At 43.2% G+C, this 27077-nt stretch overlaps 1 protein-coding gene and 1 long non-coding RNA gene across 3 annotated transcripts in view; both read right to left on the reverse strand.

Moving 5' to 3' along the window:
• Window positions 1-3529, reverse strand: part of LOC132385776 (uncharacterized) — a 369445-nt gene extending 365916 nt beyond the window's left edge. For both annotated transcript variants that reach the window (XR_009509275.1, XR_009509274.1), the window contains exons 1-2: window positions 2866-3529; window positions 1170-1436 (exon numbers count right to left, since the gene is read on the reverse strand). This is a non-coding gene — a long non-coding RNA (uncharacterized LOC132385776). The remainder of the gene's footprint in view (window positions 1-1169; window positions 1437-2865) is intronic.
• Window positions 3530-6043: 2514 nt separating this feature from the next.
• On the reverse strand, window positions 6044-25334 carry LOC132385769 (zinc-binding protein A33-like). Its single transcript, XM_059957992.1, has 6 exons — window positions 24924-25334; window positions 24361-24456; window positions 23717-23950; window positions 21878-21900; window positions 21672-21790; window positions 6044-10936 (listed from the first exon to the last, which is right to left on the reverse strand). The coding sequence occupies exons 1-6, from the start codon at window positions 25332-25334 to the stop codon at window positions 10365-10367; spliced, it is 1455 nt and encodes a 484-aa protein (XP_059813975.1). The 3' UTR covers window positions 6044-10364.
• Between the last annotated feature and the right edge of the window lie 1743 nt (window positions 25335-27077).

Below are 27077 nucleotides of genomic sequence, written 5' to 3' on the forward strand. Positions count from 1 at the left end.
ATCGGTCAGGGCATCAATGGATATGGGGGGAGGTCAGATATCTGGAATTGAGTGCGATCTGGGATCAGCCGTGATGGAAAGGTGGCTGACTCAATGGGCTGAATGGCCTAATGCTGTTCCTATGCCTTATGGACTTATGAACAGAAGCCCCCTCAATCATGGTGAATCTCCTCTGCACTCTTCCAGCACAAAACATCCTTTGTACAGAATGCTAAGCGGAACTGAATGCAACTTTTCAAGAACGTTATCATGTCAGGCAGCATCTGCTGAGGGGATTAGAGTCGATGGTTGGGACAGAACCCGTCACTTACGGCACTAACACAGGCCTTTCGGCCCAACCTTTTCATGCTGTCCTCCTGTCCATTTAAACTAATCCCTCTGCCTGTCTTTGACACAGAACACAGAAATCTACAGCACATTACAGGCTCTTCAGCCCACAATGTTGTACCGACCATGTAACCTACTCTAGAGACTGCCTAGGATTTCCCGATCATATAGCCCTCTGAGTTTCTAACCTCCATGACGCTTTCTAAGAGTCTATTAAAATATCCTGTTGTATCCACCTCCACCATCGCTGCCGGCAGTGCATTCCACGCACCCACCACTCTGTGTGTAAGAAACTTACCCCTGACATTCCCTCAGTACCGACTTCTAAGCAGCTAAAACTACGTCCCCACGTGTTAGGCACTTCAAGCCTTGGAAAATGCCTCTGGCTATCCACATGGTCAAAGCCTCTCACCATCTTACACCTATCAGGTCACCTCTCATCCTCCGTCGCTCCAAGAAGGAAAGGCTAAGTTCACTCAATCTATTCTCATAAAGCATGCTCTCCAATCCAAGAGCAACATCCTTGTAAATCTACTCTACACTCTCTATAGTATCCACATCCTTCCTTTAGTGAGGCCACCAGAACTGAACACAGGACTCCCAAGCGGGGTCCAACTATGCCCACAGCCCTGCCGTGTTGGGGTACAATTACTTATGTACAGGTTAGGAGAAATATCGCTTCAACATCACCTCACAGCTCTTGAACTCAATCCCACGGTTGATGAAGGCCATCACACCAGACCCCTTCCTAACAACACTGCCAACCTCCACAGCAGCTTTGAGTGTCGTATGGACATGGACCACAAGATCTCTCTGACCCTCCACACTGCCAAGAGTCTTACCATTAATATTATATTCTTTGTTCAAATTTGACCTGCAGAAATGAACCTCTTCATCTGTGTTGAACTCCATCTGCGCTTCCCAGTTCTGCATCCGAGGCAAGGAAATAGATTGCTGAGCCTCTGGCGAAGATCATTATCTCCTCATTGTCCACGGGAATGGTACCGGAGTATTGGAGGGAGGCGAATGTTGTCCCCTTGTTCAAAAAGGGTAGTAGGGATAGTCCCGATAATTATAGACCATTGAGCCTTACATCTGTGGTGGGAAAGCTGTTGGAAAAGATTCAGAAAGATAGGATTTATTGGCATTTAAAGAATCATGGTCTGATCAGTGACAGTCAGTACGGCTTTCTGAAGGACAGATCGTGTCTAAAAAGCCTGATGGAGTTCTTTTAAGAGGTGACCAGGCATATAGATGAGGGTAGTACAGTGGATGTGATCTACATGGATTTTAGTAATGCATTTGATAAAGTTACACGCAGTAGGCTTATTCATAAAGTCAGAAGGCATGGGAACCAGGAATGTTTGACCAGGTGGATTCAGAATTGGCTTGCCTGCAGAAAGCAGAGAGTTCTGGTGGAGGGAGTACATTTGGATTGGAGGGTTGTGACTAGTGGTATCCCACAAGGGTCAGTTCTGGGACCCCTACTTTTTGTGATTTTTATTAACGACCTGGATGTGGGGGTAGAAGAATGGGTTGGCAAGTTTGTAGAAGACACAAAGATTGGTGGTGTTGTGGATAATGAAGAGGATTGTCAAAGATTGCAGAGAGACATTGATAGGATGCAGGAGTGGAGTGGGCTGAGAATTGGCAGATGGAGTTCAACCCAGAGAAGTGTGAGGTGGTACACTTTGGAAGGACAAACTCCAAGGCAGAGTACAAAGTAAATGGCAGGATACTTCGCAGTGCAGAGGAGCAGAGGGATCTGGGGCTACATGTACACAGATCCCTGAAAGTTGCATCACAGGTAGACAAAGTAGTTAAGAAAGCTTATGCGGTGTTAGCTTTCATAACTCGAGGGATTGAGTTTAAAAGTCGCGATGTAATGATGCAGTTCTGTAAAACTCTGGTTGGGCCACAGGGAGTACTCTGTCCAGTTCTGGTCACCTCACTATAAGAAGGTTGTGGAAGCACTGGAAAGGGTACAGAGGAGATTTACCAGAATGCTGCCTGGTTTAGAGAGTATGGATTATGATCAGAGATTAAGGGAGCTAAGGCTTTACTCTCTGGAGAGAAGGAGGATGAGAGGAGAAATGATAGAGGTATAGTTGATATTAAGGGGAATAGACAGAGTGGACAGCCAGCGCCTCTTCCCCAGGGCACCACTGCTCAATACAAGAGGACATGGCTTTAAGGTAAGGGGAGGGAAGTTCAAGGGGGATATTAGAGGAAGATTTTATACTCAGAGAGTGGTTGGTGCGTGGAATGCACTGCCCGAGTCACTGGTGGAGGCAGATACACAGGTGAAGTTTAAGTGCCTACTAGACAGATATATGGAGGAATTTAAGCTTAGGGAGGCAGAGTTTAAGGGTCGGCACAACATTGTGGGCCGAAGGGCCTGTACTGTGTTGTATTGTTCTGTTTTCTCTCTATTTCTCGCTGGAATCTCTCTTTTAGTTTAATTGTTTATTGAAGGCACGACACAGTCCAGAAAACGTAATGCATTACATTTTCCTCCATTTTGCTTTTATCCCTTACCCCGAAACAACACCACAACGTCATCAGTGGGGCCTTCTGGGAGTTGTAGTCATTGGACCTCGCTCGCTCCCTGTCAAAGCATGTTTCGTCAGCCACCACAGACGGCACCGAAACAGACCCACCGAGGCGCGAAGGGGAATCACACCCGTCCTTGTGGGCGCCGAGGCCGGCGACACCGACAGAAGCGACTCGCTGATCTCCGCCATGGCGATGGAGCGGAAGAGGAGGGGCTGGTCATGGGCCGATTTCCTTCAGCCTATCGTAGCTCAGACTTAACACTGACCCCTGCTGTCATTGGCTGCAGTGCCTGTCGCTCAAGTGGGAACTCAGAGGGTGATTAGTTTATGTGAACGTCAGTCAGCCTTCCTGTCTTTATGAGTTTGGATTTGGATTTATAACGGGACAGGAAGCAAATTGGGAGAAATGTGAGTTTTTATGTGATGGTGCATCAGTCTCCGAGTTACATTATTAACAATAAAAGGGCAAAGGCCGTGGTGAGGAAGTAGGTGATTTATTGGAGGTTATATGAAGGGATATCAAACTTGGAATTGTTTGGGATATGATTTAGAAAATGGGATTTGTGGGGATCATAATATTCCAGTGTTGATTATTGAGGGCAAAATGATTGTTACTGAAACATGGAAGGTTGTGTTACTGGCTGGGTCATTTGCTGAGATTCATAATCAGGATAATTTAAGTGAAGAAATTAAACAATGTAGGGATATGTTTTTCAGTGAATACTCTGATGTGCTGGAAGTCAGCTGCAGCAATGATAGTATCACTGATGGAGAGATTTCTTTGTATGAATTTAAGAAGTGTATTAATAATGCAGGTCTGCTGTCTCCAGGAAAGAGTGATATTTGAAATTGTAATTGTATATAATTTGCATTTGTAAAATATTAAATATTTGAATTGTGCATCTACGTTCCTCATGGAAAATGGAAATAGTAGTGCCTGAAAACCTGGCAGATCCCCATTTGATCCTTCTAGTTAAGGGCCTATATCGTAAAAGTCTCATTTATGTAACCTTATGGAATGTATAGTAATCAAGCGCTTGAGTTATATTTTGGAAAGAGTGGTGATAAAGTGTTTTATTGGAGTGGATTTTGGAAGTGTGAAATGACATTAGATTCAATTTTAGGTTTGGAAGATGATATTCGGAAAGCACAATTAAATAAAGATGTTGTAATAGCAATATTTCTTGAGACTGAAAAGGGAAATGATATGGAAGAAAGGTCTTTTGATTAAATTAGGAGTAAGGGGGACATTGTATAATTTTTCTGAGTTTTTGTTTTGTATAGACTGTCCAAGTAACGGTTGGCATGTTTGTGTCTATGAGATAGAGAATGGAATCCCACAAGGCAGTATTTGTAGCCCTTCATTATTTAATATTATGATTAATGATATTTTCTCTGAGATGGGAAAATGGGATTCCCTGGGTAAATCACAATATACAGATGACTTAGCTTTATGGATTAGAGGTATTAACTGCAATTTACAATTAATAGATAAAACAGTTGGCAGATTGATGAGGATTGCAAGCTTTCAGTCGTTAAAACACCCTACGTGGTTTACAAACAGCATTAATAGACTTGCGCTTGATTTTAACTTATAGGATTAATGTCTCGAGGAAGTGTCAGTGGTAAGATTTCTCAGTATGTGGATGGATAATAAGCTGACGGGGAAGCACCCATCAGTAAAATAATTGATAAATGTAAAGGAGCTTTAAATCCCCTCAGATATCTATGTGGGTATTCTTGGGTGCAGAACGAAAATCTTTGTTGACAAATTATATTTGTTTAATTTGATCTGTTCTTGATTATGTCTGTGTGGCTTGTGGATCACCTTCATCTTCAAATTAAAAGTGTTTGTATGTGATACAATTACAGACTTTTAGATTGTCTTCTGGTGCGGTAATGTTGTCTCCTGTTTTGGCGTTACTGATTGCAATGGGACAATTGCCCTCAAAGTAACAGAGGTTCAAGTTGTTGTCAACATACTGGATTAATTTGCGGGTCAAGGAAATGATCATCCTGTTAAAGGTGCGCTGGAGGACGGTTGGGGCCATCACTAGAAGAGTGTTTTTTGTTTTGGGTGGCTGGGTTCTTACCACGCTGCGAATATGGGTGTATTTGATGATACAACATGTCCCACTGTAGCGTACTCTGTAACCCCACATTGCTTTTTCCAATGACTTCAGTTGATTTTAGTTTTTACACGATCAGATTCGGTTCTGCCTGAGAGTCTGTTGGTCATCAGTATATTAATGAAAGTTATTATCATACAGTAACCATTTTTACAGATGAATCAAAAGATAATTTAATTGGGGATGTTGGTGTGGCTGTTTTTGTGTGCCTGAATTGCAGGTAATGATAAAGAAATTACTTATAGCCATTTATCAGCATAGAAGGCTGAATTCTTTGCCAACAGTTTAGGCTTACAGTGGATGGAAGAAATTGGTCCTTATAATTTGCTCAGAATATATTTTGGTTTTGATGAGTCTTAAACAGGTCATTCTGGCAGTAGGTCAGATTGACTGTTGGAAACTTGTCAAACGGTATTTCATATATAAAGTTTGATTTATATGTCTGCACATGATGGGCCCTTCATATCACACTGTTGAGGGAAATGATGATGTTGACTGTTTAGCTCCAAAAGCTGTTAAATGTTAAGCTGTGGATATAGACCTTCCACATAGCAAATTAGAAGCTAAAAGGTTGGTAGTGTTAAGAATTAGGGGCTTATGGCAAGACGTAGGATAATGGACGTAAAGACAGACACCTTTCCAGAATACATAAACCTGTTGGGTTTATAGAAGAAGGGCTTAAAACAAGTGAAGGAATGATATTCACATGACAGAAATATCCACACTATGCTTACTTATGCCTTGTAACTAATTGGAAAACTTCATTCTGTGTCGTGTACATTTTGTCATTATGAAACCGTCGAAACACATACTATTTCAATGTGAAGCGTACAAGGCTGAAGAAAAATCAAATGCAGTCTTCAGTACAATCTTTGCGAGGGTAGATAGTTTTCAAATAAAAGCTATTAAATTATGGGACTGACTTTAAATCAATTCACAGTTTGAGCTGGAAAAGGCACGTAATAATTGTGTTAAACGTAAGGAAATAACAAAGGGTAGCAAAGGTGAGTGGGCTGTTGGATTACTGAGATGCTCTTTTTATTTATTTATTATTTTTTTAGAAAATTACAAAGAATAAACGTAATGAAAAATTAGTAAGTAAAAGAAAAATAATATTAATCCTCCCCCTCCCCACCTTAACCCTTATCTAAAGAAAGAAATAAAGAAGAAAATTGTCTCGATATTGGAGGATACCCTCATGATCCATGGAGTTCAAAATAATTTTAATATTTATTCTTACTTTCCCCAATTGCATTATAATTTTATCTTCAAAGGACCTATATATTTAATCCCATCTTTTGTAGGTATGGGAGCCAAATTTTGAAAAATATATCATATTCATTTCTTAGATTATATGTAATTTTTTCAAGTGGAATACAACTATATTTCATTATTCCAATAATCCATAGTTAAATATAACTCAGATTTCCAAGCAATTGCGATAACTTTTTTAGCTACTGCCAATGCAATATTTATAAACTTTTTCTGATACTTATTCAATTTAATTTTCGGTATTGTCCCTTCAATATCTCCTAATAAAAATAATATTGGACTATTTGGGAGTTGAACTCCAGTACTTTGTTCCAATAAAAGTCAGATATATCGAAAATGGTTGAATTTTAAAACAAGACCAAGTAGAATGTAAAAAAGTACCAATTTCTTGATTACATCGAAAGCATTGGTCAGACATATTTGAATTTAATCTATTTATTTTCTGTGGTGTTATATATAATTGATGTAAAAATTATATTGTATTAATCTAATTAGAACATTTATTGTATTTATCATACTATCAGAACATAATCTTGACCAACTTTTTCCAACAATTTTAACATTCAAATCGGTTTCCCATTTTTGTCTTGATTTATGAATTCCAGATTCAGTCTGTTTTTGAATCAAATTGTACATACAAGATGTAATTTTTAAAATTTTTCCTTTTTGAATTAATATTTCTATTTCACTTGGTTTTGGCATCAACATTGTTTGACCCAGCTTTTCTCGTAAATTGACCTTTAATTGAAAATAAGAGAAAAGAGTGTTGTTTGATATTTTATATTTATTTTTTCATTGATCAAACGACATCAATATACCTCCTTCAAAACAATTACGTATATATTTAATCCCCTTTTGGAACCAATTATGTAAAAGTTTATTATCCATTGTAAAAGGAATAAGCCTATTTTAAATTAAAGTTTGTTTTTGCTAATAAAGATCTCTTTATCTTATCATCCATATTTACCTTATTCCATAAATCAATCGTGTCTTAATATAGGAGATTCTTTTTTTTTCCCGTATCAATTTGGATTCCCATTTATATGTAAAATCTTCTGGTATGTTTTCTCCTATCTTATCTAATTTTATTCTAATCCATGCCAGTTTTTTTTTCATCAAAAAAAGATGCAATAAATCTAAGTTCATTTGCTTTATCATAATTCCTAAAATTTGGAAGTTGTAACCCTCCTAAATCAAATTTACATCTCAATTTTTCCAATGATATTCTTGACATCTTTCCTTTCCAAAGAAATTTCCTTACATATTTATTTAGTTCTTGAAAAAACTTCTGCGGTAATTGTATTGGTTAGGTTTGGAATAAATATTGCAATCTATGGAATATATTCATTTTTAAAGCATTAACTCTACCTATTAATGTTATTGGTAACATCATCCATTTATCAAGATCCTCTTTTATTTTTTTTAATAAGGGCAAATAATGTTATTTATATAAATTTTTTACATCATTGTCAACTCTGATACCTAAATATTTTATCCCATTTATTGAGCATCGAAATTGAGTTACTAATCGACATTGATTATAATTTCCTTTGGTAAGGGGTAAAATTTCACTTTTATCCCAATTTAATTTATACCCTGATACTTTCCCGTATTCTTCCAATTTAAAAGATAATCTTTGCAAAGATTGTAATGGGTTTGTTAAATAAATCAAAACATCATCAGCAAATAAATTAATCTTATATACTTCTTGATTAACTCTAAAACCGCCAATATCTGAATCTGTTCTAATTAATTCAGCTAATGGTTCTTTTGCCAATACAAATAAAGCAGGTGATAACGGGCAGCCTTGTCTAGTTGACCTCGTTAAGCAAAATGGTGTTGAAATCTGAGCATTTGTAACTACTTTAGCTTGAGGATTAGTATTTAAGGTTTTAATCCATTGTATAAAAGATTTTCCCAGCTCATATTTTTCCAATACCTTAAACAAAAAATCCCATTCCAATTTATCAAATGCTTTTTCTGCATCCAAAGCAAATGCCACACTCATTTCCTCTCTTTTTTGTGCCAGATGAATTATACTAAGTAAGCAGGTTAGATTATCCATTGATTGTCTGTTTTTAATAAAATCTGTTTGATCCATATGTATTAATTTTGGTAAACATTTAGATATTCTATTAGATAAAATTTTTGCTATTATCTTATAATCTGTATTCAACAAAGAAATAGGCCTATATGATGTTGGTTTTAGAGGATCTCTTTTTTGGCAATACAGTTATGATCGCTGTTAAAAAAGATTGTGGGAGTTTATGCATTCTTTCCACTTGGTATATTAATTCCATAAAGGGAGGAATTAATATATCTTTAAATTTTTTTTATAAAATTCAGGAGGAAAACCATCTTCTTCTGGGGATTTGTTACTCTGAAGTGATCCTAAAGCTTCTTCAACCTCTTTTAATGTAAGGGGCATATCTAATCCTTTCTGTTCTTCCAAATTAAATTTTGGAAGGGTTATTTGTGATAAAAATTTATCTATCTCAGTAATCTTATTTTGTGATTCTGATTGATATAGTTCAGTATAAAAAAAATTAAAGTTTCATTAATTTCTAAAGGTTTATCAGCAACCTTATTTACACTTGTTCTAATTGCATTTATTGTTTTAAAAGCCTGTTCTGTTTTCAACTGCCAAGCAAGAATTTTATGTGATCTTTCACCTAATTCGTAATATTTCTGTTTAGTTCTCATAATTACATTTTTGTACGATACGTCTGGAGGGTATTATATTGTAGTTTTTTTATTAACAAGTTGTCTTTGTTTTTCTTCTGTCATATATCTTTGAGATTCTTTTTCTAACTTTATGATATCTTTTCCCAATTTTCCTTCTTAATTTTAGATGTATAACTTATAATCTGACCCCTTAAATATGCTTTCATCGCTTCCTATAATACAATTTTATCCTCAACTGAATGTAAATTTGTATCCAAAAAAAATTGAATCTGTTTTTTCATAAAATCACAAAAATCTTGACGTTTTAATAAAATTGTATTAAATCTCCATCTAAGTTTTATGTCTATTTGAATAAAATGAATAATCTCTTTCTCTTGGATTAATTTTTCTCCATATATCAATCAGGTTTAAATCTTTCATTAATGATAAAGTTAGTTTTATTACTTTTAATTTTGTAACATCTGTAGTTGACCTTTCCAAAACTGGATCTTAACAAAAATTAAAATCTCCGCCTATTAATATTTTATCATTTGCGTCAGCCAAGTTCAAAAAATCTTCTTGTATGAATTTTGCATCATTTTCATTTGGTGCATCAATATTCATAAAAGTCCATAATTCTGAAAAAAATTCACAATGTATAATCACATATCTCCCCACAGAATCAATTATTACATTTTGTATTTTAATTGGTAAAGATTTATTAACCGAAATTGCAACTCCTCTCGATTTTGAATTAAATGAAGTTGCTATAACATTTCCAACCCAATCTCTATTTAATTTCTTATGCCTGTGAACTTACTGAACACATCCTTGCCAGAAAAAAAACTTATCCCAATCCACTCTTCCTGGATCCTTTTTCATTTCCACAAAATTGGCCGTTCTCCAATTTTACCAGAACATTGAGCTGCCAGTTCTGCCCCTCACTAATAGCAGTAATGACGTTATCCCACGTGTCAACCCAAGCCCTAAACTCATCTGTTTTACCGACAATACTCCGTGCATTGAAATAGATGTACCTGAGAATATGTATATCATCTGCTTTTTTTTTCATTTCCGTTTATACATGCAGTCCTCTCATGTTCCTTATCCTCCTGCACCTCACTATCTGCTCTAACACTCTGGTTCCCCTCCCTCTGCAAATCTAGATTAAATTCCCCGGAGCAGCACTGGCAAATCTACCCGCAAGAATGTTATTCCCCCCCCCCCCCCGCCCAGTTTAGGGGCAAACCGTCCCGTCGGAACAGGCCCCACCTTCCCGGGAACAAAGCCCAATTGTCCAGAAACATGAAGCCCTCCCTCCTGCACCATCTCCTTAGCCACGTATTTAGCTGCACTCTCCGCACATTTATATTTACAGGGACTTTACTCCTGACGCCGGTCCCGGGACCCGACCCGTTTACAGACCCGGAGCGGAACCGGAGCAGATTCTCAGCCACTGGTTTACATTCCCAGTCCGGAAGAGAGGATAAAGTTTCCCCGTGAATTTATTCCCAGTGAAGCTGTGGAGATGGGACTTGGTCTCCGCGTTGTAAAATGAAACTGTCCCGGACTCGTAACTGAGATAAACTCCCACCCTCCCGGGGATGGGACCGGCAGCGAGACGGGACTCGGGGGAGGGGAGACCGAACACGTCACCATACCGCTGTAACACGTCATAATCCCGATGTAACACGTCACCAAACCGCCCGATATACCAGAATCCGGTCTCCGGACTCAGACTGAACCATCCCTTCCTCTCCACAGACTCTGCGGCGACTCCCAGACACCAGAACCGATTCCCCGTCACCTCCACCTCCCAGTAATGTCTCCCCGATGTGAATCTCTCCGATCCCAGCACACAATCCCAGATTGTGAATCTCTTCCCGGTGTCAGGGAGATTCCTCCGGGTCTCGGTACATCTCACACTCTTCCGATCCTCAGACACCTCGAGATACGGATTCGCCGTTTCCACATCCAGGGTGACAGAGACTGGGGGGAGAAGCAGAGAATTAGAGAGACCCGGGGATCGGGGGGAGACTCGGACAGCGCGGCCCCGGGGATCGGGGGGAGACTCGGACAGCGCGGTCCCGGGGATCGGGGGTAGACTCGGGCAGCGGGGCCCCGGGGATCGGGGGGAGACTCGGACAGCGGGGCCCCGGGGATCGCGGGGAGACTCTGTCCTAAATGGACATCCCTATAGTCGGAGGCTGTGCTCACCGTTCTCGACCCACCCGCATCCTCCCAACATCAACTCTCTCCAGACAGGTGTCAGAGAGATCTGGCGAGACCCTTCATCAGGACCTGTGTAGCCTGAATTACCAGCATCTGCAGATTTTCTCCTGTTTGATTTTTAATGCAGGAGTTAATAAGTAAACTTCTTGATTGGTCAGAGTCTCAAAAGTTATGGTGAGGAGACTGGAGAATAGGGTTGAGAGGGATGATAAATCAGCCATTCTTCTGAACTCCGGTGAGTACAGGCCCAGAACCATCAAACACTCCTCATATGTTAACTCATTCATGCCTGGAATTAATCTTGTGAATCTTCTGCACCCCCTCCAATGCCAGCACATGATTTCCAATAGGAGGGACCAAAACTGCTCACAGTACTCCAAGTGTGGTCTGACCGTTGCCTTATAAATCCTCAGAATTACATCCTTGCTCTTGTACTCTAATCCTCCCGAAATGAAAGCAAACATTGAGTTTGCCAATCTTACCACTGACACAAACTGCAAGTTAACCTTCAGGGAATCCTGCACAAGGACACCCATGTCCGTTTGCACCTCTGATTTTTGAATTTCGCCCTGTTTACAGAATTGTCTATCCCTTTATTCCTTCGACCAAAGTCGTACCTGCCGAAGTTTGTACATGTCAAACTCTACCTGTACTACAAGATCCCTATTCCGTATACTGGTGCATTCAAATAAGACCATAAGGCAAAGCAACAGAAGCCGGCCATTCGGCCCTTCGAATCTGCTCCGCCATTTTATCATAAGCTGATCCATTCTCCCATTTAGTGCCACTCCCCCACCTTCTCACCATGACCTTTGATGCCCTGGCTACTCAGAGACTGATCAATCTCTGCCTTAAATACACCCAATGACCTGGACTCCACTGCCGCAACAAATTCACAGATTCACCACCCTCTGGCTAAAAAAAATTCTTTGCATCTCTGTTCTGAGTGGGCACCTTTCAATCCTTAAGTCATGCTCTCTCGTACTAGACTCCCCCACCATGGGAAACAACTTTGCCACATCCACTCTGTCCATGCCTTTTAAAATTCAACATGTTTCCGTGAGGTTCCTCCTCATTCTTCTAAACTGCACGGAGTTCAGTCCAAGAGTGATCAAATGTTCCTCACATGTTAACCCTCTCATTCCCGGAATCATTCTGGTGAATCTGCTCTGAACCCTCTCCAATGTCAGAACATCCTTTCTTAAATAAGGAGCCCAAAACTGCACACAGTATTCCAAGTGAGGTCTTACCACTGCCTTATAGAGCCTCAACATCACATCCCTGCTCTTATATTTTATTCCTCTAGAAATGAATGTCAACCTACTTCACCACCGACTCAACCTGGAGACTAACCTTAAGGGTATCCTGCACGAGCACCCTCAAGTCCCGTTGCATATCAGAACTTTGAATTCTCTCTCCACTTAAATAATAATCTGCCAACGTGCAGGACCATACACTTTTCAACATTGTATTTCATTTGCCACTTCTTTGACCATTCTCCAAATCTATCCAAGTCTCTCTGCAGACTCTCTGTTTCCTCAGGTGGGGGAGTTTCCACCTACCTTTGTATCATCAGCAAACTTAGCAACAAAGTCATCTTTTCCATAATCCAAATCGTTGATATACAACGTAAAAAGAAGTGGCCCCAACACGGACCCCTCTGGAACACCACTTTTAACCAGCAGACAACCAGAATGGGATCCTTTATTCCCACTCTCTGTTTCCTCCCAATCAGCCAACGCTCTATCGACAGATGTAACTTTCCCGTAATTCCATGGGCTCTTATCTTGTTTAGCAACCTCATGTGTGGCACCTTGTCAAAGGCCTTCTGAAAATCCAAATACACAAAATCCACTGCATCTCCCTTGTCCAGCCTACTTGTAATCTCCTCAAAAGATTTCAATGGGTTTGTCAGGCAGGATTTTCCTTTAAGGCAACCATGCTGAGTTTGGCCTATCTTGTCATATGCCTCCAGGTACTCCGTAACCTCATTCTTGACAATTGACTCCCACCGATGTCAAGCTAACAGGTCTATAATTTACTTTTTGCTTCCTTGCCGCTTTCTTAAATACCAGAGTGGCATTTACAATCTTCCACTCCTCCGGAACCATGTCAGAATCTATTGACTTTTGAAAGATCATTGCTAATGCCTCTGCGATCTCCACAGCTACTTCCTTCAAAACACAAGGGTGAATTCCATCTGGTCCTGGAGATTTATCTACCCTGAGACTATCCAGCTTCCTGAGTACTTTCTCTGTCGTAATTATGACTGCGCACACTTCTCTTCCCTGACACCCTTGAGTGTCCGGTATACTGCTGATATCTTCCTCAGTGAGGACAGATGAAAATACTCGTTCAGTTCCTCAGCCGTCTCCTTATCTCCCATTACAATTTCTCCAGCATCATTTTCTATCGGTCCTATATCCACTCTCACCGGTTTTTTACTCTTTATATACTTGAAAAAGCTTTTGGTATCTTCTTTGATATTATTTGCTAGCTTTCTTTCATAGTTCATCTTTTCCCTCTTAATGGCCTTCTTAGTTTCCTTTTGTAAGCTTTTAAAAACTTCCCAATCCCCTGTCTTCCCACTATTTTTTTGTTTCCTTGAATGCCCTCTCCTTTGCTTTTACTTTGGCTTTCACTTCTCTTGTCAGCCATGGTTGCATCTTTTTCCATTTGAAAATTACTTCTTTTTTGGAATGTATCTGTCTTGCACCTTCCTCACTTCTCGCATAAACTCCAGCCACTGCTGCTCGGCCGTCCTTCCGCTAGTGTCCCTTTCCAGTCAAATTTGGCCAGTTCCTCTCTCATGCCACTGTAATTTCCTTTACTCCACTGCAATACCGACACATCGGATTTCTGCTTCTCTTTCTCAAATTTCACAGTGAACTCAATCATGTTACGATCACTGCCACCTAACAGTTCCTTCACCTCAATCTCTCTAATCACCTCTGGGTCATTACACAATATCCAATCCAGTACCACTGATCCCGTAGTGGGCTCAACAACAAGTTGTTCTGAAAAGCCATCTCGTAGACATTCTACAAATTCTCTGTCTTGAGATCCAGTGTCGATCTGATTTTCCCAATCCACTCGCATGTTAAAATCCCCACAATTATCATAAAACTGCCCTTCTGGCAAGCCTTCTCTATTTCCTGTTGTAATCTGTAGTCCACATCGCTGCAGCTGTTAGGAGGCCGGTAGATAACTGCCATCAGGGTCCTTTTACCCCTGCGATTTCTTAGCTCAACCCATAAAGATTCTGCACCTTCCGATCCTATGTCACCTCTTTCCCATCCCCCTGCCAAATTAGTTTAAACCCTCCCTAACAGCTCTATTAAACATTTCTGCTATGATATTGATCCCCTTCGGGTTCAGGTGTAACCCGTCCTTTTTGAACAGTTAATACTTCCCCCTAAAGAGATCCCAATGATCCAAGAATCTGAAGCCCTGTCCCCTGCACCAGTCTCTCAGCCACACATTCATCAGCCTGATCCTACTGTTCTTGCCCTCGCTAGCACGTGGCACAGGTAGCAATCCTGAGATAACTACCCTGGAGGTCCTGCTTCTCAGCTTCATTCCTAACTCCCGGAAATCTCTCTTCAGGACCTCCTCCCTTTTCCTCTCTATGTCATTGGTACCAACATGTACCAAGACAGCTGGCTGCTCGCCCTCTCCCTTCAGGATATTCTGGACCCATACCCTGGATCCCATACCCTGGCACCTGGGAGGCAGCCCACCATGCGGGTATCTCTATCAGGCTCACAGAATCTCCTGTCTGTTCCCCTGACTATGGAATCCCCTATGACTACCGCATTCCTCTTCTCCCTCCTTCCCTCCTGCACAACAGCGCCAGGCTCAGTGCCAGAGACCCGGTCACCATGGCCGTCCCCTGTCAGGTCATCCACCTCAACAGCATCCGAAACGATATACTTGTTGCTGAGGGGGACAGCCACAGGGGTGCTCTCCACTACCCTGGCATTTCCCTTCCCTCTCCTGACAGTCACCCAGTTTTCTGACCCCTGTAGCCTAGGGATGACTACCTCCCTGTAGCTCCTGTCTATCACCTCTTCGTTTTCTCTAATAAGCAGTAGGTCATCAAGCTGCTGCTCCAGATCCCTAACACGGTCTCCGAGGAGCTGAATCTCGGTTCACCTGGTGCAGATGTGGCTATCAGGGAGGCTGGAGGTCTCCCAGGATTCCCACATCTGACACCCTGAACAAAGCACTAACCCTGCAGACATGCTACCTAATTCTACAGGAATGAAACAAAGAAAGATAGGTCTACTCACCCACTTACTTCACCAAGCACACGAACTTTTTAAACCATTAGCTAATGTGCCCTGCTGTTCCCCCGTCCGTCCGGGCTGATTTTCAAAGGGGAGAAAAAGAGTCGGTTCCTCGCTCTCGCCTCTTCCCGTTACCGCCTGAGCCCGTTGAGCCAAAGCCCTACACTCTGCTGCCACCCACTCCGCTGCCCGCTGTATAGGGTGCTCATCTTTTTAAACTCTCCGCGCTGTCCTGCGCAGTCTCGCCGTTCTTGTACACAAAGTTTTTTTTTTACACTGTCTTCCTTCAGAATTTAGCTCCCACGCCGCCCTTCTTGTCCCAATCTAAAAAAACACCTTCAGTCGTGTATTCATCAGCTTATTCCACACTGTCCACATGAAATTTAGCAAGGCCTTTGATGTCGATGATAGACCACACTTGGAGCATTGTCTGCTTTTCCGGTTCCCGAATATGGGGAGGATGTCATTACACTGGACAGGAGGCTTCAGGAGGATGTTACCAGGACTGGGGGCTTGGGTTAAAAGCAAAGAGTGAGTAAGCTTGGGCTATTCAGCTGTAGTGTAGGATGTTCAGGTATGACCCCTTATCAAGGTAAATAATTCTAAGGAGCTTAAATAACGTTCTTTTTCCAAGAAATGGGAGTACAGAACCAGAGGCCTCAGATTGAAAGTGAGATGGGAAATCGGGTAACATTCTCAGAGAGAGGGAGGTTGGTGAACGGAATTTGCCCTCAGACGCTGTAGAAACAGGTAAAAAATAACATATTTTCAAATAAATACACAGATGGGAAATGGTTAGAGGGATGGGGGGGGGGGGGGGCAAATACACACAAATGGGCCATGCTCAAGAAGACATCTTAGTCTTGCAAATTGATGAAGTGGGCCGTGAGTTCAACATCCATCAAACCCTCCCAGATCATCCTCCTGAGGAATCTCACCCCGGAGTCTGTCTGTGAAGTGTTGATGTGACGTCACGTCAGAGGGCAGCTCAGTGACACAGAACAGACAGACTGGGTAAGGATGGCAGATTTCAATCCTAAATGGGAATTTGTGCCTATTTCTGTGGCCGTGTGTCACACTCTGTTAGTGTGTGTGTGTGTGTGTGTGTGTGTGTGTGTGTGTGTGTGTGTGTGTGTGTGTGTGTGTGTGTGTGTGTGTGTGTTGATTGTGGTAAATATCCGTGTGCTGTGTATACACATTGAAGGAGAGTGTGCACATTGAAGAATTTTTATGTTACAGTGTGTCATCACATGTCTGGTGTGTGTTGACAATGTGTCACACGTGATTGAGTTGTTTAAATGAATAAATGACTGTCTCTGAAGAGACTGGTTTCCAGGTTACTGAGGGAAATAACAACGTACATTGCTGAGGCTCTGACTACAATCTGCCAGTCCTTCTTGTATATGTGTGTGAGGGAGCTTTGCCAGGCCGGTTATGCTGTGTGTGCTTCTCCCGAGATGAAATCTTGACCCATGTCAATGCTTGTTGGTGTGTCCGAGCTCATTCTCACAATGCTTCAATGAAGTGGTCTGATCACCATGAGACATAGGAGCAGAATTAGGCCATTTTCCTATCGAGTCTGCTCCGCCATTCAATAATTGCTGATCCTTTTTTCCCTCCTCAGCCCCACTACCTGGTCTTCTCCCCGTAACCTTTGATGCTGTGTCCAATCTAGAACCTATCAAGCTCTGCCTTAAATACACCCAACAGGTTCCACAAATTCAACAGCTGCTGGCACAAATTTCTCCACATGTTTTAAATAGATTCCCCCTCTGTCTTGAGGCTGTGCCCTCTTCTCCTAAACTCCACCACCATGGGAATCATCCTTTCCACATCTACTCTGTCTAGGACTTTCAACATTCGAAAGGTTTCTAGGACTTTCAACATTTGAAAGGTTTCAATGAGATTCCCCCTCATCTTTCTAAATTCCAGCGAGTACAGACACAGAGCTATCAAACGTTCCTCGTATGATAACCCTTTCATTCCTGGAATCATCCTTATGAAATGAACCTTCTGCAATGCCAGCACATCTTTTCTTAGACGAGGAGCCCAAAATTGTTCACAATACTCAAGGTGAGTCTTCACCAGTGCCTTATAAATCCTCAGCATCACATCCCTGCTCTTGAAATGAATGCTATTTAAACCGATTGAATTCAATGCTAACATTGGATTTGCCTTCCTCACCACTGACTCTACCTGCAAGTTACCATTTAGGAAGTTCTGCAGAATGACTGCTAAATCCAATTTTGTCTCAGATTTTTTCATTTTCTCCCCATTTGAAAAAAAAAAATCTGCACATTATTTCTACGACCAAAGTGCAGGACCATGTATTTTCCAACATTGTATATAATTTGCCAATTTCTTTCCCATCCTCCTCATCCATGTCCTTGTCCAGCCTAACTGTTTCCTCAACACTATCGGCCCCTCCGCCAATCTTCGTATCATCTGCAAAACCTGGAAACAAAGCCATCTACTCTAGGACAAGAGGGTGTGACTTCATGATTGAAGGACGTCCTTTTAGAACTGAGATGTGGAGAAATTACTTTAGTCAGTGTGTGTGGAGAATCTGTGGAATTTGTTGCGACATGTGGCTGCGGAGGCCAAGGCATATTTAAGGCAGAGATGTACCGGTTCTCATTTAGCCGGGGCATCAAATGGTATGGGGTGAAAGCAGGGGAGTGGGGATGTCCGGAAGAATTGGGTCTTCCCATGACTGAATATTAGAGTAAACTCAATGGGCCGAATGGCCTATTTCTTCTCCTATATCTTATTTTCTATTCCATCAGCTAAATCTTGATATACAGCATAAAATGAAGGTGTCCTAACACCTGTGTCCCTGTGGAACACGACTCACTGGCAGCCAACCAGGAAAGGTTCCGTTTACTCCCATTCGCTGTTTCCTACCAATCAGCCAATGTTCTAACCATGCCTGTAACTTTTCTGTAATGCCATGGCCTCTGAACCTGGTTACCACCTTCATGCGTGGCACTTTGTCAAAGGCCTTCCGAGATTCCAAATATACAACATCCACTGCATCCCCTTTATCGATCCTGCTTGTAATCTCCTCAAAGAATCCCAACAGGTTTGTCAGGCAGGATATTCCCTAACGAAGCCATGCTGACTTGTCCTATCTTGTCCAGTGTCACCAAGTATTCCATAGCCTCACACTTAACAACTGACTCCAATTTCTTCCCAACCATAGAGGTGAGGCAAACTGGTCAATAATTTCCTTTCTGCTGCCTTCCTCCTTACTTAAAGAGTCAAGTGACATTTGCCATTTTCCAGTCCTCTGGCACCATGCCAGGGTCCAGTGATTTTGAAAGATTATTTGGAATGCCTCCATAAGTTCTACTGCGACCTCTTTCAGAACACTAGGGTGCAGTTCATCTGGTCTGGGTGACTTATGCATCTTTAGGGCTTTCAGCTTTTTGAGCAGCTTCTCCCTTGTAACAGTAACTGCACTCACTTCTCTTCCCTCGCACTCTTCAACACCGGGCACAGTGCTGGTGTCTTCCACGGTGAATACTGGTGCAAAATATTTGGCTTATCTGCCATCTCTTTATCCTCTGTTATTATGCATCCAGCCTCATTTTCTAGCTGTCCTATATCCACTCTCATCTCTGTTTTATTTTTTTACAATACTTGAAAAATAATTTGATATTGTTTGCTATCTTGTTTTCCAAAGATAGGTGTGTAAAAAGGGCCTGAAGGATCATTGGAGACCAGAGTCACTCCAACCACAACCTGTACCAGTTGCTACCATCCGGGATACGGTACCGTAGCATAAAAGCCGGGAGCAACAGGCTCCGGGACAGCTTCTTCAACCAGGCCAGTTCAATTCAAATCAATTTCTTGTTTATTTTTTCCCACCCAATCATCCTTTTAGTTCCTCTCTGTCGATATTTCAAAGCTTCCCAATCCTCTCTCTTCCGAATAATTTTTGTTTAGTTGTATGCCCTCTCCTTTGCCTTTACATTAACTTGTCTTCCCTTGTCAGCCATGGTTGAACTATTTCGCCATTTGAGTATTTATTTATTTTTGGAGTATATCTATCCTCATTTTCCCAGAAACTGACACCATTTCTGCTCTGCTCTCATCCCTGCCAGCATCTCCTTCCAATTTGCTTTGGCCAACTCCTCACTCAGACCGCTGTAATTTCTTTCACTCCTCTGAAATACTACAACATCAGACTTTACTGTCTCCTTATCAGATTTCAAGCTGAACTCGGTCATGTTGTGAGCTCTGCCTCCTAAGGTTTCTTTTAACTACTCCCCTCTGGTTCAATACATAACACCCAACCCAGTAGAGCTGTTCCCCGAGTAGGCTCAACGACAAACTGCTCTAGAAAGCCATCACATTGCATTCAACAAACTCACTCTCTTGAGATCCTTTACCAACCTGATTTTCCCAATTGACCTGCATGTTGAAATCTCCCGTGATTATCATAACATTGTCCTTTTCATCAGCTTTTTCTATTTCCAGTTGTAATCTGTGGGCCTCAACCCACTGACTGTTGGGAGGCCTGTATATGACTGGTGTCTGTGTCATTTTTACTTTTGCAATTCCTTACCTCAACCCACAAGATTCAACATCTTCCAATCCTATGTCACATCTAGCTGCTGATTTACCAGCAGAGCCACACCACCCCATCGGCTTCCTTCCTTCCTCCGATACATTGTGTAACCTTGAACATTCAGATCCCAACTACAACCATCCTTCAGTCAAAATTCAGTGATGGCCAGAACATCATACCTAACAATCGGTAATAGTGCAACAAGATCATCCACCTTATTTCTCATACTCCATATATTGGAATATAACACTTGGTGTACTGTATCTGCTACCCTTTTTAATTCTGCATCCCTAATGCACTGATACTCACCCTACTGGCTGCAATTTTCTCCTCTCATCTGTCCGCCCTATCTGACAGTCTGACTGGACGCTATCTTTGCATTTTTACCATCAGTCTTATCCCTTCACTCCAGTTCCAACACCCCCCCCCCACCAAATTAGTTTCAATCCTCCCCAACAGCTCTATCAAACCTCTCTGTGAGAATATTGTTCTCCCTCGGGTCGAGGTGCGACCCATCCCTTTTGAGTAGGTCATTCCTCCACCAGAAGAGATCCCAATGATCCAAGAACCTGAATCCCTGTCCCCAGCACCATCTTCTCAGCCATGTTTATCTGTCAAATTATCCTGTTTCAACCCTCACCAGCACGTATCACATGCAGCAATCTGGAAATTACAACCCTGGGGGTGCTGCTTCAGTGCTTTCTACCAAGCTCTCCAAATTCTATTTTCAGGACCTCTTTGTTTTTACTTCCAATGTCATTGTCACAAATTTACAAAGATATCTGGCTCTTTTCCCTCCCTCTCTAAAATGCTGCGGACACGATTCGAGGCATCCCTGACCCTGGCACCCAGGAGGCAACATACCATTCGAGTGTCCCGTTCACATCAATAGATTCTCCTGTCTGTCCCCCTGACGATTCCCTAATGCACTGATACCCATCCCTGACCCTGGCACCCAGGAGGCAACATACCATTCAGGTGTCCCGTTCACATCAATAGAATCTCCTGTCTGTTCCCCTGATGATTCCCTAATGCACTGATACCCATCCCTGACCCTGGCACCCAGGAGGCAACATACCATTCGGGTGTCCCGTTCACATCAATAGAATCTCCTGTCTGTTCCCCTGGCGATTCAGGCCCCGATCACGACCACTCCCCTCTTCTGCCTCTAACAACAATGAGAGATGCTGATCCGGAAGGGGGAAGACCTGTGTCAGTCAGAGTCTGCACTCACAGGGCACATGAACGACTTGTGTATTTTCCTGACAATCCCTATCACCACACTGATACTCATTTTTATTCCTGACAATATTATTGTCAGTATTAAATTCTCAGCTCCTCTGGTAGATCCAAACTTATGTCCTGGTGTGTTAATGCATTTGCCTGGGTTTGGAACACAGTGGTTCATCTGACAGTCCCGTATATTGATTGTGTTGTGACCCTGTGCTGGTATGTTCAGGGGTCTGACATCTCCAGCTGACCATGTGACAGTGATGCCTCCCAGTCGGTGGAGTTGATGTGGAATAAACTTTAGTTCCCCTTCAGCCCAGTATTACAGACAATCTTTGCCTCACATTGGAACTAAATTGAGCTTCATAAACAAGGGGAAATGAATCGTTGTACGTTTTACCTCGATTAATAGCATCAAGCGTTTCTCTCAGCACTGTGTTCAACAAATAGGGGTGATCGAAGTTTTCAACTGGTAGGGTCTCATCTGTCACTGCTAATTCCTGGACATCGTCATTAATCCTGTAAATATTAAACTACTGGTTATAAATTGCTATTCTGAACTATCTTACAAATCCATTCAGTGTTTCAGTAAAGAGCCTGTCCTACCTCCTGTTCCGACGAGCTTCCTCCTGAAATAAATAAAACACAAATCTGATTAGACTTGGACTTACTGTCCACATCCTGCATTTCATCCAAATCATTACAAGGTGTTGAAAATTCCCACTCCCACAATCACTCAGACACACGGACAATACAGAACCATGGGGTAAATGACAGGGAAAGTTTATGAATGTCATACCATTACTGAGAGGATGAAACTTACAGCGAAGACAGGACAGGCTGTGCATTATCATCTGGATATGAAGTCAGTCTGATAGGATGGAGGAATTTAAGATCAGTGATGTATGTGATTGTGTGCGGGTGGAGGAAGTACCTCTATTTATGGGGAGACTCGTGGGGAGATGTAATTCCAGATGGATTTTAATAAATTCCACAAGAAATTTAGTGAGGAGGATGTGAAACTCGCTGCCACAGGAGTGGATGAAATGGAACAGCAGAGACTGACTGTAATGGGGAGGCTGGATAAACACGTGAGGGACCAGGGAGTTCAGGGCACTGTTGCTGGTTGTGGTGAGTAGGTGGAAGGAGGATTGTGAAGCAGGGAAACTGATAGAAGATGGACCTAATGGCCTGTTTATGATAGAGAATGGGATATAATCCCATGTGAAATATATCCAGAAAATAAAGAGACAGTGAAAGTTTCCATAATCTGATGGAAACCGGATATGGAGGATAAGTCTAATGTGTGGGTCACATTCTTTGTTCTCACTGATTGACAAAGACCCTCACACCCTCCGCACCAGACACACGCACAGCCTGTGACTGGAACCGGGTGTTAATGGGAGTTTCAAAGGATATTTAATGCGGTATTTAAGGAAACAGTCAGCAGCTCTGTGTTATGATCGGAGTAAATAATTTCAGAGAGATTTGCATTTTGTCCTGGGGTGTACAGAAGTTGTGGAAGCCCAGTTTTAGGACAATAGACAATAGACAATAGGTGCAGGAGTAGGCCATTCGGCCCTTCTAGCCAGCACAGCCATTCACTGTGATCATGGCTGATCATGCATAATCAGTACCCCGTTCCTGCCCTCTCCCCAAATCCCTTGACCGCATGATCTATAAGAGCTCTATCTAACTCTCTCTTGAATGCATCCAGAGACTTGGCCTCCACTGCCTTCTGGGGCAGAGCATTCCACATATCCACCACTCTCTGGGTGAAAAAGTTTTTCCGCATCACTGTTCTAAATGGCCTACCCCTTATTCTTAAACTGTGGCCTCTAGTTCTGGACTCACCCATCAGCGGGAACATGCTTCCTGCCTCCAGCGTGTCCAATCCCTTCATAATCTTATTATTATGGGACAACAACAACCCTGAATAGTTGCATCAATTGTCTGGTGAGAAACAGTTTACTGCCATTTGTAAATGTTGTGTGTAGGAGCAACATATCTGTTTTCTGTCTGCATTGTATTCTGTGTTACGTGTTTATTATGGTAACTCGTCACGTGAGTGGGGACGTGGTAAAGGCGAAGGGGAAAGGTTACGTATCTGTACTTTGTTCTGGGCAGTTTTGAGCTGGGGACGGGCGGATGTCATTCTGTACTTGACCGCTGTGTGGCAGCTTACTTTACAATCAATTACCCTGAAGTTTCATCGCTTCAAGATTGTATTTTGCTAATGAAGGACTGAAAGCGTACCTTGGACATTTTGAAATGTCATTATTGGAGTGATGGGAGGGTGCATCATGCAGGTATAACAACTTGTGTAAGGTCGCCAGCAGCGGCAATTGATTTGTTAGAATTGGCCTCTGCGCTGTGTTTATTTCAAATATACCACTGTTCATTTAGTGCCCTTTGACAGAAACAAATTGAAATATAATCCCTCACCTTGAGAAACATCACACTGTCGTTCTGATCCATCTGTTCCTTTAACTTAGTGATTTCCTCCTGAATAATCCTTATATTCTCTTGAAGGGCTAGAAGTTTTTTCTCCATTGGGTTGAGAATCCTCTTCTCTTCTTCCCTGAGATCCCTGAGTAAGCTCTGCTCTTTCTCAGTGATAATCTGGCGCAGTTCAGCAAACTGGGCTGTGATGTGGGACTGAACACTGTGTGACTGTTCCTGTCGAAGGAAAGGTGAAGATTAATATACTGCATTACTGTGCTCTGTTTCCTTTCGTCATTCAGTTCGGTCTATTGGAGTCCATGCTACTTCTGAGAGCATTCCCGTCAACACCATTCCCTCACGTTTTCCTGAAACCTGCTCTCACATATTGAACCATAAACTCTCATCTGATTCACACACACCTTCCCCACCTTTTCAGGGTTAACGGTAATTAGCCATTCATCCAGCATGTCCCTGGGATGTGTCGGAGTCTCTCGTGGTCACAGGGAGAGCCTGCAAACTCCACACAGACAGCAGCAGAGGTCAGGATCGAACCCAGGTCACTGGAGCTGCGATACTCGGCTATTCTGCATTAAATGGAGCAAAACTCGACAGTAATATCAGAAATTCCGCTCAGGAAGCCTCACCCGAACTCCGGAAATCTTCTCTTTCTGTTGCTGCTCCTTTTCCTGGAAGTCTGATTTCTTTTTTGTGAGAGAGTCTAAGGAAGATTTTAGCTGATCCTGGAGGTCAGAGAGTGAAGGAAATAGAAACAAAGATGCATCAAAAGAAACAGGTGATCAAACCCGATTATCACACAAAATGCTGGAGGAACTCAGTGAGTCAGGCAGCATCTATTCAGGGGAAATAAACAGTCGGTGTTCCGGGATGAGACCCTTCTTTGGGACTGGGAAGGAATGGGAGAGAAGCCAGAATAAAAAGGTTGGGGACGAGAACCAGCTGACAGGTGATGGGTGAGACAACGTGAGGGGGAACGTGGGGGAGGGTGATGAAGTGAGAAGCTGAGAGGGGACAGGTGGAAGAGGTAAAGGGCTGGAGAAGAAGGAATCTAATACGAGAGGACAATCGACCATGGAAGAAACGGGAGGAACTGGGCTGTTTGCGGCCCTGAATGGTGACGAGGGAGGAGGTTAGGAGTCAGGTGTAGCAAAGGACAAAGGAAATATGTTAAGTTAACGTTAGTTTTTACCTTGTAGATTTTAACAGCTTCTTTAATCGGCATGAAGCGGTGCTCTCTGTGTTCCTGCGCGTCTCTACAGACCAGACAGATCAGTGTCTTGTCCGTTTCACAAAACAGCTTTAGTTCTTCCTCATGTTCCTCGCAGTGACGTTTACTTTCCTTCCCTTTCGGATTCAGGTTTAGATTTCGTACTTTTTGTGTCAGATTTGCTAAGGCCCGATTCACCCTGAGGGTGCGGTCAGCAAACTCCTCTCTACATTCCGGGCAGGAGTTTCTCTGCTCCCTTTCCCAATACCGTGTGATACAAGAGCGACAGAAGTTGTGTCCGCACTCCAGTGTAACCGGATCGGTGAAGAAATCCAGACAGACAGGACAAATTACCTCCTCGCTCAAACTGTCGGTCTCTCCTTTCGAAGCCATGTTAACTCCGGCACTTCCTGATTCAGAATGCTTTCACTTTCGGGGAGTTGCTGATCCCCTGCAGTACCGGGATTGTCCACTACGCGCGCTGCAGACTCGGGGAATCACACAACACGCACACAATGCTGGTGGAACACACCAGGCCAGGCAGCATCTGTAGGGAGAAGCACTGTCGACGTTTCGGGCCGAGACTCTTCGTCAGGACAGCTGGTGTGTTATACTGTGTCCGGTCTTCCCGGTGTGGCCTTTTATATATTGGTGAGACCCGACGCAGACTGGGAGACCGTTTCGCTGAATACCTACGCTCGGTCCGACAGAGAAAGCAGGATCTCCCAGTGGCCACACATTTTAATTCCACGTCCCAGTCCCATTCTGATATGTCTATCCATGGACTCCTCTACTGTCAAGATGAAGCCACATTCAGGTTGGAGGAACAACACCTGGGTAGCCTCCAACCTGATGGCATGAACATTGACTTCTCTCACTTCCGTTAATGCCCCTCCTCCCCTTCTTACCCCATCCCTGAAATATTTAGTTGTTTGTCTTTTTTTCTCTCTCTCTCCCCATCACTGCCTGTTCTCCATCGCCCTCTGGTGCTCCCCCTCCCCCTTTCTTTCTCCCGAGGCCTCCCGTCCCATGATCCTTTCCCTTCTCCAGCTCTGCATCCCTTTTGCCAATCACCTCTCCAGCTCTCTGTTTCACCCCACCCCCTCCGGTCTTCTCCCATCATTTCGCATTTCCCCTCCCCCCACTACTTTCAAATCTCTTACTATCTCTGCTTTCAGTCAGTCCTGACATCGACAGTGCTTCTCCCTACAGATGCTGCCTGACCTGCTGTGTCCCACCAGCATTTTGTGTGTGTTGTTTGAATTTCCAGCATCTGCATATTTCTTCGTGTTTGCTCCGGGAATCAACAGGGTTTTGCTGGATGTGTTCAGTGGAAATTCTGACCATTTCTATGTTTAGTGTGTGAGCAACCCCATCTTGTAAAAACCCAGTGCGACAAAAACGTCAGCTGAATCTCCAAAGGCCCCATCCCTGCGGTCGGAAGGACCTTCCCCTGGAAGACGATTGAAATCCTGCGCTGAAAGGAGAAGCCGTCTGCCCCCCTGGGGTGGTTCACTACTACAGTAACTGTGAGGCTTCCTCAGCCAACCCAGCCTCTCCCTGTCCAGTGTAGAGGATCCCTGTAGTTCCAATGGTGTCCCTGTAGTCTGGAATGTGTCAGTCGGCAGTATTCCTGTACGACAGGGGTTCCCAAACTGAGGGAGTGATCTCCGGGCATGCAGCAAGGATCAGACTGGGAGGGGCCCTCTCGTCTCCACTGCAGTAATCTCGGGGCAGCGCGCTGTGGGAGTGATCTCCGGGCATGCAGCAAGGATCAGACTGGGAGGGGCCCTCTCGACTCCACTGCAGTAATCTCGGGGCAGCGCGCTGTGGGAGTGATCTCCGGGCATGCAGCAAGGATCAGACTGGGAGTGGCCCTCTCGTCTCCACTGCAGTAATCTCGGGGCAGCGCGCTGTGGGAGTGATCTCCGGGCATGCAGCAAGGATCAGACTGGGAGGGGCCCTCTCGTCTCCACTGCAGTAATCTCGGGGCAGCGCGCTGTGGGAGTGATCTCCGGGCATGCAGCAAGGATCAGACTGGGAGGGGCCCTCTCGTCTTCACGGCAGTAATCTTGGGGCAGCGCGCTGTGGGAGTGATCTCCGGGAATGCAGCAAGGATCAGACTGGGAGGGCCCC

This window comes from Hypanus sabinus, assembly GCF_030144855.1.
Source record: "Hypanus sabinus isolate sHypSab1 chromosome X2 unlocalized genomic scaffold, sHypSab1.hap1 SUPER_X2_unloc_2, whole genome shotgun sequence".
Lineage (NCBI taxonomy): Eukaryota > Metazoa > Chordata > Chondrichthyes > Myliobatiformes > Dasyatidae > Hypanus > Hypanus sabinus.

What these genes read in the sequence shown, in the direction of transcription:
- LOC132385769 (XM_059957992.1), bottom strand. Translation starts at nt 25,334, where the DNA reads ATGGCTTCGAAAGGAGAGACCGACAGTTTGAGCGAGGAGGTAATTTGT. An exon ending in AGAAGATTTCCGGAGTTCGG is followed by an intron (nt 23,951 to 24,360) that starts GTGAGGCTTCCT and finishes TTCCTTCGACAG; the next exon opens with GAACAGTCACACAGTGTTCA. An exon ending in GAAGCTCGTCGGAACAGGAG is followed by an intron (nt 21,791 to 21,877) that starts GTAGGACAGGCT and finishes TAATATTTACAG; the next exon opens with GATTAATGACGATGTCCAGG.